The sequence below is a fragment of the Brachyhypopomus gauderio genome, chromosome 13 (genome assembly GCF_052324685.1).
Source record: "Brachyhypopomus gauderio isolate BG-103 chromosome 13, BGAUD_0.2, whole genome shotgun sequence".
Taxonomy (NCBI): Eukaryota; Metazoa; Chordata; class Actinopteri; order Gymnotiformes; family Hypopomidae; genus Brachyhypopomus; species Brachyhypopomus gauderio.
This window is the reverse complement of record NC_135223.1, coordinates 1,643,246-1,656,615: the sequence shown is the minus strand read 5'-3', so window position 1 is coordinate 1,656,615 and position 13,370 is coordinate 1,643,246. Positions and strand designations below refer to the sequence as shown.

Here is a 13,370-nt window from a genome sequence, read left to right as displayed (position 1 = left end):
AAGTATCACTGGACATGTGTTTGGTTATAAAGTTAAATATTCTAGCCCTTATGTTTGCTTACTGATGAGCCAAACAATCTCTTATAGCACAACCCTCCAATCATTGACAACTGAGCTGCACTGCAGGAAGAAACTGTCATAAGTTCGACCTTGCCACAATGCTCAAAATATAACATTTCACATCAAATATCAAATGCACATAGATTGAATAGTAGTTCTTCCTTTTTATGCAGGAAAATGCATTATTAGATGGTGCCTTGATGCAAAGGTCTTTACAGTCTATATCCCCAGTGATGTTTGGAATGCTTGCAATGGCATCAAAATTCTGTTTGACTTCTAGCTGTTTTTGCACACTGTAGGAGAACTTGATGTAGTGTTAGGCGAATTATTCCATCTAAAACTCCTGGGATGGTACGGTTCATTGATCGTAGAGAAATTCTTGGTCTGTCAGCAACGTCTCAGTGGAACGTTCTAGTTGCCAAAAAGCCAGGCACAGACAGCACAGATACAGGAATAGCGTGGGATCTGTTGGACTCCCTCCTCAAAGCTGGCTCAAGAATGTTGCAGGCATGCAAAAGAACGGGTCTCTGTAGATGAAAGCAACCAGCTAGCCAGTCAACAGTCTCAGCTAACAAATCCATCAACATCACAGGATCAGAAGTTCCTCAGGTGACTGTTACAGAAGCCAAACTTCTGTTTTATAGTGAAAGTATCAATATTAGTTAACAGGTTACGTGCAACAAAATCATTTAGCAAACAATTGCTCTGTACAGGTTGCTAGAAGCTTCTATGAATAGCAGGCAGTATTAGAAAACGAAGTACTTGCTGAGTGTCATTTCGTTTGATAAATTGTTTTTGCTGATTTTATTATTTGACAGTTGGATTACGGTGCACATGTATCTTGAGGTTTTCTGAGGTTTCTATTACACACACTTTGCATATGCTGAAGAGCACGTGAACATTTTGTTCGTACTTGCGAATGTTTTGAAACTACGAACACTTTCATGAATTCAGGCATTTATGAAAAATGCATTTTACAAACGTACATGCAAATTAATTCTACTGCTCATAAGCTTGCAGACGTAGACATCAGGTGGTGCTAAAACACCACCAACTCTGCCCTTTATCAACGAAAGTGCCCTTTTGAAACTTATTATTATTAACATTTTACTGAGGTCGGTTGAATTGATCTTTTGAAAACCTGAGCGATTAAAAACAATGCCCTGAAATGAGCCACCACCTCGCACACACCCGACCTCTCTCTTCCTTTAACACCAGATGCGCTGCAGCAGCAGTTCAGCTCAGCGACTGGAAGGAAGCGTCTTCAGCACAGCACGCACGGTCACAGTCACAAATAGACTTCTTCAATTCACAAATAGCTCTCTAAGCCCAACGTGAAATCATTTTGTTGTGCAGTTAAATGTCTCAGCACCAAACTACTAAGGATTTTTAGCCGACTGGTCACCTGATAAACTAGTCGCTCTAGCCCAAATCAATGATAGATAACGTGAGGACGACCACATACAAATAATTAAGGTAGACTTTGCAAATCTGTGTTAATAGGTTTGTATAGGTTTTGTTAGGCAACATAAATTAACACATTCATTTGTGAAAGAAGAAACGGGAAGTTCCCCATTACCTGTGAAAAATGCCCATCTGCATTCATGTAATGACAACACTCAGTAGCATAAAACTCCTTCTCCTACTTTTTGGTCTTTTTACTGTCTTAATTGTAGGCCTATATTGATTTATTAATTGCAAAATATATGCAACAAGGAGGGAAACAGAAGTTAACTGAAGCACTTGACAATGACTGCATATAGTTCATATTGGATATGGATTTTATCAGTTGGTGGTGTGATTTTTTTTTTCCATTGAAAACTTATGTTTAGAGAATTTTATAAATAAAAGTCAAATTTCATTAAACATGTGTGTGTAATTTTTATAATGAAGTATTCCACATGCGCTAAAAAGTAATGATTATGATCATCTGGTAACGATTGGTTATTCAGGCATTATTTGTACTTGGGTAGGCCTATATGTTAACCATAGCACAATAGAAGTGGTAAACATTCGCCAGAGTCACACTCCTAAAAATGTTATTCTACAAGATAAATTGAGTTGTAACGCTGTACATTATTTTGTACAATATTAATTTGATCTTCACAGCCTTGGTGATCTCTCAGAGTGTAAACTTAACATCCTCTTGTAAAGCATACTAAACATCTGTCTTGGTAAATCCCCTGAGGACTGTTTTATACTTGGGTATATGCATAGTGCGGTGAGATGAATCTAACCTAAACGCATCTGGGACAGATACAAGCATTTACAGTTTGTCAAACCTGGTGGACCATGGAACATATTGATAGTATTTCCATAGACTCTCTTCAAACACGGATTTAGTTATCAGCAAGTGTCTTAACAATTTATCCATTGTCATTATCCCTGCCCACTTCTGATGGTTTATATATACACATTTCATGACAGTGTGACGGGCAGGGGTGAGCAACGAAAAGGAAGCGATCACGCCAAGTCTCAGGGAAAAATGATGGTTTAATAGAAAGTGTGCAAACCTAAAACCCGTGCACTATCTCCAAATTAAGGATATAATGACCAGCGGTCAACTGGTACAAAGACAAGACATATATAGGCAATCAAACGACCCTCAGGTGAGACGGATCACGGGCTCCGCCCACCTGAGGGACGCACATGACGTCACCAAACAACAACAACAACAGCCGCTGTGGACGGAGGCGGCCGGTAGGGGGCCGCCTCACCATGACAGACCCCCCCACCAAGCCGCACTCCCCTCCACTGGGTGTGTGGCACACAGCGGCTGCACACAAAACATGAAGGGGCAGGAAGGCAGAGACAGGCAGGAACACACCTCTTGCCGTCCGGGAGCTGAAACATAAAACAAAACATTACACAGCTCACCTCCCCGGGCGGAACCCTGGACCGACCGGGCCGTTAACAACACAAAACCACGCCCCAGTCGGTCACAGGGCCCTCACGCCCTAACCGGCATTCAGCCGGTAAGCCCCACGGGTGTGAGGACGAGGGGCTACGGCTCCTCTCTCGTCCCTCGTGTGTGTATGGGTGCAGGTTACCTCCCCGAGGCGTGGCTACCTCTCCTCCTGGACCTACCTCCTCCCAGAGCTGACCCCGGCCCTTGGCTAGGGGTCACCCCAGCCTCCTGGGGAGCCAACCCCTCCCGGGGCCCCTCATCGCACGGTGGACTCCTCCACCCAACCCAGGAGCGCCAGAGACCGAGGCCCAGAGCACCCCTGACGCGGGCTAGGGAGCAGTCCCAAGGGCCTCCTGGTAAACCGGGGCAGGAGGGAGGATCTCCATCTCCAGCAGGAGCTTCTCAGACCGGAGCCCCATGGTCCCCAAACATCCGGGGGCCCCATCCCTCTAGGGAGGGGCTCTTCCTGACCAGGCTCCGGTCACCCCACAACACAAGGGGGCTCCTGCCAGGTGGAGACCCCCACAAGGTCCAGGAACACCACAACACCGCCAAGGGGAAGCACCTGCACAGAAACACACACACACACACACACACCCCCAAACACACACCAACATAGAACACAAACGCGCCTCAGACGCCCTCCGTGCCATACCCAGTGGCACGGGACCACAGCCGCCCCCCCCCCCCCAAACACACATTTAAGGGGAGGAGCATGCGTGGAATTACATGTAACAGTTGACAACACACTAGGACAAAACACACACGCAAATACTAGCAAGCAAACAAACGGTGTACAAACAAACAGACGGGACCCACACATGCGCGCTCTACATACACATACACAATAGTGACGCGCCGCTCCGAGTCGCAGTCGCTCCCCACATAAAACACAAGACACACGGGGAGCGAGGCGACAGTGACGAGCGGCGACCGCGTCACACATGAAACATTTAACATGAGACAACGAGCACGCACACGGATCCACACGTCCGTCAACATGTACACATTTTTCCCACACAAAACATGAAGAGCGCTCCCAGGGAAAACGTCCTGGTCCTCGCCGCGCCATAAACACAAACACAGCGGAGCTCTTCAAACAAACAAACAACAAAAACGAAGACAACAACAGCCGCTGTGGACGGAGGCGGCCGGTAGGGGGCCGCCTCACCGTGACAGACAGTACTAACCTCTGTCAAAAATATTTCTCTAAATAATATAAGGGACTTGTATGAAGCCCATGACAAGTCTTATAGTGAAAGCTCAAATATGTCATGCAGAAACATCTTCAGACTCACTCTGACATCTTGAAACAAAGTCTTGTATCCAAAATCCATAAATAAAAAAGTCCAGTGATTCGAGCCTCCATAACAAAAACATTAATATTTTGTCATTGACATGAAATCCTTTAACGTGCAAAGTCCCAAATTTAATGCATTTGCATCCTTCTTCAGTGACCATCAATATGTCCCTATCAAATAAATTAACAGGACCACACTGATCAGCACACAAAGATAAGTTAGTAGGCTATAGTCTCTCAGATTAGTGCTTAGTGAGTTTTTTTAACTCTTGAGGAAACATCAAAATCATTCACCTCCTACCTGATCTCAGTCCACTAGCTTTTAAAAAAACTGCTCAGCCATGGATTAACTACACATAATAAATGGATGACTTCAATCAGGAATCTTCCTTAAGTTACTGAAAACAGCAAACACGAAGCCGCTTCTAAAAAAACAACAAATTGCCTCCATAAAATATGTAAATGACTTCCACCAAATTTCAACTTCAAGTTAACAATTTCTTAAACTGAAATACTTTCCTTATTACACACCCAGTCACATCACAGCTGGTCTTCTTAAGGTTCTGAATGACATTTCCCTAATCCTGACAAAATATCAGCACATACTTTACTGAATGTCTGAATGTTAAATTAACATTACCAGTGCACGTTCTGGTACTCACTGATAAACTGATGTGAACACTTTTTAACATTTTTAATATTTGATTTGTTTTTTTTTTTTTTTGTACTCCAAAACTTGACCCATCAGATACAGTGCCTGATGAATCACATGTTGATAATGCAACACTGTCTCAGAATAAATTCAGTCTCATTTCCTCTCACAGGCCACTAGCTGTAATAATATGAGAGCTCCTCTCATAGGTAACTGTAAGTAATGACAGTCAGCTAGACATGCTGACAACCAAAGGCAGTATTTAGTTCAGAGCCTTTTAATACACATGTTCTCAGTCCAGTCCTGACCACGTTTTCTGGTTTGAGGATTTTTTTACCTCAGCAAGGTAAACAAAGAGCTCTGCAGATTATGGTTATGTGCTGTTCCAAATGACTGGGATGTCTATATTACGCATATAGACAGCAAGACCAACAATATAATTTAGTTGTCACTATAGTGGTAAATTCATATCTAAATATGAGACCAATTACCTTTGTTAGGGGTTAGATAGATAGGTTTGGATTTGGTATTGTGAGGCAGTGTCTTAGTCTGACCAGAAGGGGGAGCTGTATGCAAACGACTGAACAAATGTCAGCAGCGTCTTTCGGTGGTTGTTAATTCAGTACTATGGGCTCATCGGACTGTCTTGAGTTTTTGCTCTAATATGTACACTTGTATCTCCATTTAATGTTTCTCACGTAGTCCCTATGATCCATAATACCACAAACAGTTTCGGTTTATCCAACCTCCCTCTACACCTGAACCAAACCACTGAATACACACAGGGGTAATGTAGTGTATTTACTTTTCTTAATGGACTGATGTATGGGATTAATAAAAAATGTGAACAGTCTGGTGGGCTCTGAGCATCTGACATAGATGCTTACTTGATTCTATTAGTTAATTACAAATCATTATTAGTGTTAAAACATGAACACTTGTTCCATCTGATGATTTACTTGCATAGGCATATGGGTAAAATGTTAAAATATTACAGGTGTCCAATATTAACTTCTGTACTGTGACCTTCTTTACTACTATATCTCTATTTTTCTCTACATTCAGTGGCAATCAGTGTTAAGAATATAAAAGACACTTTTAAATTCCACCTTTGACTAAGACCCCAGCTCACAAAAAGCAGTGATGTTAAAATATTTCATAAGGGACCAGATCTTAAGGCAACTGGGTCAAACCCTGGACATTTGTGCATAAAATGATGTTCACATGAAATAAAGTTCATTTGCACAATGGCTGAATAAATCAAGTAGAAAAGGTGAGCAGATAGAAAGAAAAATGTGAATCAATAGTGCTTGTTTAATATGAAGATGCTTTAAATCAGTCTTTTCCTTTAATAAAGGGCAGAGACGAACGCACCTATTGTTAAAGTCAGAAAGTCCGGGCTAGCAATTTTCTATCCTATACTTACACTGGGTCAAGGATGCAGTACAATCCCTAGTGCTGAACTAGATTAAAGTGATAATTTTGGTGTAAAGACAAAAATAAGTAGCATAGGTGTGCATAGGCACGTGTTCTTTAAGAATCATGCATAGTTTTGGTATTGTCAAAACTCCAAATGTTCAAAATTTTACAGATGCATGTATAAACTATAATACATATTTAAACAAATTGCAAAGTCACAAACCATGTTTTCTACCGGGACTTTCTACCACAAAGGCTTGGCTATGTCACTGACGCAAGCAATAAGGTAGACATAAAATACCTCTACAATTTTTTATCTCAAAAAAGATTTGATTTGGTGTTTGAAGACCTAACAGAGTAACTACCTTACTGTGAAATGCAAAAGTGCAGAGCTGTCTCAGCACCAAAGCCATTGATGAGGCTGCACAAAGCAACATTTTTACTATATCTGGGTTAACTTACAGTGAATTACTCTCTTGACACTGGTGATCTTTCTCTGACGATTTTTGCCTCATATGTTTGCCTCAGAAAGGATAACCTCAGAAAAGGCACATTCTGCTTGTGAAACTCAACCTCTCAATTGCTTATAGCTTGCATTTTCAATGACAACTGACATCACAGTTACCTGCCACTGGATCTACCCAGTGAGGAAATAAATAACAAGAAAGAAACTCCTGTACCAATGGACTCTTACAGAAAATGTTTTCATGAATTTGAAAAGTCAAAGATGGGTAGGTTTCTGAATTTCATAGACTGTATGATACAAAGCAAAATCCCTCCATGTTGTATTATAGCTGTTCTTCTTCCTTAGCATGCAAAATAGGACAACATTAAAAAATGGCAATTCTTATGATGTCCTTTCAGGGCAAAATTAAAAAATGAGAATTCATGTGTGGTTTGATGAGAGAGAGAGAGGGGGGGATAAGAGGGGAGGGGTGCATCAGGAATCCAGATGTGCTACAATGAAAAAAAATAAAACGAAAAATCAATTGTAAAATCTTGCTATAAGCTAACGTTTTATAGCCTACGTTATAAAGCAAGCGACGCATGTATCTTTCACGTCAAGTTATTATATTATATTAGTGTTATTTTTAACTTTACCTATACAAATTGTATAGATAATTAGGATCTAAACTACTTCCAAATAGTTTTGAATAAGAGGTTACGGGACATGGGCACTTTGCCTCAAGAAGTAATGACGTAGATGTTACACACGAAGGAGAGAAGTTGAGTTCTTTAAGCATTTATCGTGTGATGAGGTATTGCGACTAGGCGGATACGAAAGCTTATACTCTCACTCACACTTTGCGGACAGTTTTATATTGGGAGCGACGAGAGGAGCAAAGGGGTCTTGAAAGTTTTAATCAGGTGAGTTTCAATAAATGTCTTATCGGATCATATTGACTTTTTTTACTACAATGTTTATTCTAACGGAGTGAAAAAAACGTCTACGTCATTCGTCATAAAGAATAGTTTTTGTTTAATTTTTTATAACCGATTGAATGAAAACCTCACATACCATAGTACAAGTGGCCTATTCTTCTTCAGTTACTGGTTTATAAGTGAGTGAAGGTAAAGCGTTGTAAGATTTTAATAATTATATTGTAATAATTGTTGGCTTGTTTATTTATGAACTTATAGTTCTACAAATTTATGAACTTTATAGTAAATAGTTGAGCAAATACTGAAAGAATGATCTGATTATGTGATTCTGCATTTCCAACTAAGGATTAACGTTATTGAACTAATAGTTTTACATCAATAATTTATAAAATTCTGCAATTTTTGTCAAATTGTTATCACACCCTAAAATATGTTTATTGACAGAAATCTTAACTGTCTACATGATATGCTTTGATTTATTTCCAGTGATTGATTTGCAAAATGGAAATCAAACCTCTTTTAAGGCGGCTCGTCTCCGTGGTACGAGCCCTCTTCACCTACCTATTTGCTGCGCTGGTGCTTGGAGTAGTAATGTGGGCTTACATTGATGGCTTCCCGATTGTCTCATCTCAGTTTGGCATCATCTCCTTTGGCTTTTATGGAGCTCTGCTTAGCCTCCATGTGCTTGTCCAGAGCACTTTTGCCTTCGTGGAGCACCGCCGGATGCGTGCCAGGCGCAATCCCTGCTCCTACACCAAGACCATTGGCTTCACTATCTCTGCCTACCAAGAAGACCCTGAGTATCTGCGGAAGTGCCTGCAGTCGGTGAGGGCACTCCATTATCCATACAACCTGCTCCGCATTGTCATGGTGGTGGACGGGAACTCGGAAGAAGACCTGTACATGATGCACATGTTCCAGGAGATGTTTGCAGACCAGGATCCTGGCTGCTACGTGTGGCAAAACAATTACCACACATGGAACTCGGAGGCGCAGGGGAATGCGGCTGCTGTATGTGGCCCAGCTGGAGATGCTGGACTGGGGTTGGGGGTAGACCCTCAGCGCCTCCACGTGGAGGAGCTCATCAGAACAAAGAGGTGTGTTTGTATCATGCAAAAATGGGGAGGAAAGAGAGAAGTGATGTACACTGCCTTCAAGGCGCTGGGCTCCTCAGTGGACTACATACAGGTATGTGGTGTCCGGGGGAGATCCTGTTGGCAGTACAACAAAATCATTTTTGTTGTCTTCTCTTCTTCATTCTTTTGCTCCTGACATGATGACTTCCTTTGTACAGGTGTGTGACTCGGACACTAAACTGGATCCGTTCGCGACGGTGGAGCTGTGTAAAGTACTGGAGAGCAACCCCAAGTACGGTGCTGTGGGCGGTGACGTGATGATCCTCAACATGAAGGACTCCTGCATCAGCTTCATGAGCAGCCTGCGCTACTGGATGGCCTTCAACATCGAGAGGTCCTGCCAGTCATTTTTTGACTGTGTCTCTTGCATCAGTGGCCCCTTAGGTAAATTTAATATAACACACACGCCAATATTCTCACTGAAACTGCAGTGTGCCGCCATAAAGATATGGAAGTGATCATAATCGAGCTGGAGGTTCTGTGGAAGCCATTTTATGAATTTTATATCTTTACTAGAGAACACTGCTCTTACGCGTTGAAATCAACTTCAGAGGACCTTTGTCCAAAACATGCTGTATTACCATTTTTACTGCCTTCATGCCAGTTTTGCTACCTGTACTTTGATTGGTGTAAAATATTACATTATAGCTCACTTTGGTACTTGCTCTGTTATAGGTCTGTACAGGAACGATCTCCTTCAGCAGTTTCTGGAATCTTGGTACAACCAGACATTTCTTGGCACACACTGTACCTTTGGGGATGATCGCCATCTCACTAACCGCATGTTGAGCATGGGTTATGCTACCAAGTGAGTAATAACCTTTGCCCCTTGCCAGCAGTGGTTATAGTTAACAGAAACACAGAAATTCAAACATAAACACAAAAATTCAAACCAATAATATGCTCAGTGTCAGGTTTTCACAAAACTAACATTCATCACTCTTTGACATTCACCATTAAATTTCATAGAAACCTTTCTTCTCAACACCTTGGAGGTGTTCAGCTGGAGATGACCTCTGTTGTCACATAGAGTTCGTGTTGCTATTTGGTTGGTCCATTCCAACAATTGTGTGTGATTGTGTGTGATTGGTCATGTAAGAAGACTTGTACCTGAAAAAGTATTAACTTGAGAATATTGAAAGGCGCTATATACATTGAACTTTCATTCAATCGTTCATTCATTCATTCGTTCATTCATTCATTCGTTCATTCATTTGTTCATATCAGTGTCAATTCAGTGTACACACCAAGATGGCTGGCAAATTGTTTGTGGTGATAAAAGGGCAAAAGCCTGCAACTGTATTGATACCTACACACCTTTGTACCTAACAAAGTCACCAGTGAGCTGAGGTCTGAGGCCTGCATTTATCTTCAGTATAGAGGTTGCCATCAGCATTCTGCTGTTATTCATGGCATTCTGAAGTTCATGAGTTCACACCATCTGTTTGGGTTGTCACCTTGCTATCCTCATTCCAAAATCTTTTGTTTATGCTATGTGCTCCAGTGTTTGACTGTAACAGTGTTCACTGTGTTTGAATAAGGAATAGCAACTCTGAGCATAGGAAATGCAGTAGATAAAAAAGTGTTGATGATTATGATGATGATGATGATGATGATGACGATTTATCCACCTCTCATCAGGTACACGGCTCACTCTAAGTGCTACACAGAGACACCAGCCCAGTTTCTGAGGTGGCTGAACCAACAGACCCGCTGGACCAAGTCATTTTTTCGCGAGTGGCTGTACAATGCATTATGGTGGCACAAGCATCACCTCTGGATGACCTATGAATCCATCGTGTCTGGCATTTTCCCCTTCTTTGTCACCGCCACCATCATCCGTCTCTTTTGGGCAGGCACACTGTGGGACATCCTCTGGGTCCTTTGCTGTATTCAGCTGATTGGGCTGATCAAGGCAGCCTATGCTTGTGCCCTGAGACAAAGTGTAGTGATGGTCTTCATGTCGCTCTACTCTGCACTTTACATGACGAGCCTCCTGCCGGCCAAGTACTTTGCTATTCTCACCATGAACAAAAGCAGCTGGGGCACCTCAGGACGGCGGAAGCTGGTGGGGAACTACATCCCCCTACTGCCCCTGTCTGTTTGGGCAGCCATCTTGGTCAGTGGCTTCATCTTCAGGGTCTTCCAGGAAAGCAGGCAGGACTGGACCACAGACGCAAAAAGGGAGGAGACCAAGTTCTTGATTTTTGGTGCTGTGGCGTATGTCATTTACTGGATTATAATGTGCTTCCTCTACTGGGTTTGGATTCATAAACTGTTCCGAAAACGTTCCCACAATTACAAAGTGAATGTGTAAAATGTTTTTTTCATCAGGAAATGTTTTTATTTATTCATTTGTGTATCGAAGATATATTTATATTTTTAATATTTCCCATTTAGTTTGTGTTGTTTTTCTGTTCTGACTCTTGAATTAATTTTAAAACAGATTTAATATTAAAACACACTGATCAAATTTCAGAGACTTTGTGAAAATTGTGCTTTAAATAGATGGTGTTTAGGTTTATTATTTAACCAAAAAGGGTTGGAAAAATAGTTCCTGTGTGTCATGAGTTGTTACAGTATTCAAACATTTCTATGCCGTGACTGTCCTGCACTGTAGCAATAATATCATCAGTGGCACTGTGAGATGTACTACTGACAGCACCATTATTCTCTAATTCATGATGTAAACATCAGATGTCTTTATACAGTTTTAAAGAGATTACTGGCACTTTGTTAGGATGTAAACTGCTATATCAGTTTCTGTGACTAAATTAATAGTGTCTGAATGTTGCACTTTTTTCTGACCAGTTTTGCACTGGAATGTCTGTGTTATATTGTAATATTATGTACATATACTGTAATATTATCTACCAGTGGACATCTAAGAGTTGCATTTAAAAATGCAATGCAAACTTTGAAAAAGGAATAAATTATTTTTCAGAATAAATGTGAGTGAGTAAATGTGTGATTTCCCCCCATTTTTCCATTTTAGGAGGTCACAGTGATGTTTCAATAAAAAGTTGTAAGTTAACTTGTCCTTATCCTACATAATATTAAAGCTGTTTGATTTATATATTCAAGCTGCCTTGCATTTACCACGTTGGTGAGTAGAAACATAAAATCCATCAATAACAACATGTAAAACAATATTCTGCAGGACTTTTGTAGGATATGAACATACCTGTCACGCCCAACTCCGCCCTCCTCCCTTGTCCCACCTTGTTTCCCCGTTGCCATAGTCCCCTCTGTCTGTCACACCCATGTCCTTAGGATTTCCACCTGTGTCTCGTTTCTCCTGCCTGTTTTCTGTGTATTAGTTTCCCCTGCCCCATTCCTCTTTGTCAGTCATTGTTTGTATGTTCTCCCGGTCTCCCTGTTCGCCTTGCTCTCCCCCTCGCTGTTACTTACATGTTTCGTGTGCTTTGCAGCCTCCGGTGTCTTCGTTCCTTAGTGGTATGTCTTCTGTGTCTTTTAGCTCCTTTATTTCTCTGTGCTAGAACTTAGTGTTCCTCTGTTATTGTGTAGTTAATGCCCTAGTTCCTGTCTTGGTTGTGTTTGGTATCTCCTCATTGTTTCTCTGCTGGTTTTTGAAGTTGTTTAGTAGAGGTGTGCCAAAAAATCGATTCATATATCAAAAATCGATTCTCATTTACTACGATTCAGAATCGATTTTAAATGTCCCAAAATCGATTCTAAGTCGCGTTACGTAATTACAAAATTACGCGAGACTTTACGCAGCAGGTTCTGGGACACACTCATGTGCGGAAAGGTTTCAAGACAGATGGAGGAAAGAGATATTCAACCTGTTCCGTCTTCATTTAAGGCAAAAATATGGGTTCATTTTGGTATTTACGAATGCCAGGGAAGACCGAACTTGACACAATGTAGCTCGTGTGCAAGGCGTGTGTAGCGGTGAGCACGGGAACGTACACACAGCGTGAAATAATATAGAGAAGGGTGGACACAAGTGCCGGCTCGCAAAAGCAATACGTTTGACACTCATCACATGTATTAGCGAGAGGGAAACGCGCACAGCGACCCAGAACGAACAAACAAAACAACACGGGAGACTCAACGCGCAAGCGAATAGAAACCAAAACCGTGAGGGCATGGAGCAAATAGAAACAAAAAACAACGCGCAAAATACAACGCGGGAAAACTAACAACCGTAGTGAGACGGGAGAAAGAAACAAAATAACAACAGTAACTAAAAAACAGCGCGGATAAATGCAATGCGAAAACAAAACCAAGGACACCAGAAGAAGTAATTGGCAAAAAACGCCGCAGCAAAATAAAACCCTTCACAAAAATAAAGGCAAAACGGATAGGAAGAAATGCAGGATTGGGAAAACTTGAGATGGGTCAGGAAGCGACGCAGGAGATAGATACTCGAATGAGTAAAGAGAAAGCATAACAGAAAGGTGGCGAGACACCTTCAAACGAGAAGCAACCACAGAAAGCAGAGACTGGCTGAGAACGTATGGTTACTCCACCTATAGTCTAGGACTG

The 13,370-nt window shown here is 41.6% G+C and overlaps 1 protein-coding gene across 2 annotated transcripts; it reads left to right on the top strand.

Annotated features, from left to right (window-relative positions):
* Positions 1 to 7,597: 7,597 nt before the first annotated feature.
* Positions 7,598 to 11,777, top strand: has1 (hyaluronan synthase 1). 2 transcript variants are annotated; one of them, XM_076970512.1, is made up of 5 exons: positions 7,598 to 7,707; positions 8,209 to 8,910; positions 9,017 to 9,242; positions 9,534 to 9,666; positions 10,500 to 11,777. In XM_076970512.1, exons 2-5 carry the CDS (start codon positions 8,224 to 8,226, stop codon positions 11,173 to 11,175), a joined length of 1,722 nt encoding a protein of 573 aa, XP_076826627.1. In that variant the 5' UTR covers positions 7,598 to 7,707; positions 8,209 to 8,223; the 3' UTR covers positions 11,176 to 11,777. The 2 variants fall into 2 exon arrangements, with proteins under 2 accessions (XP_076826627.1, XP_076826628.1); XM_076970513.1 differs by lacking the exon at positions 7,598 to 7,707 and adding an exon at positions 7,845 to 7,911.
* Positions 11,778 to 13,370: the final 1,593 nt, after the last annotated feature.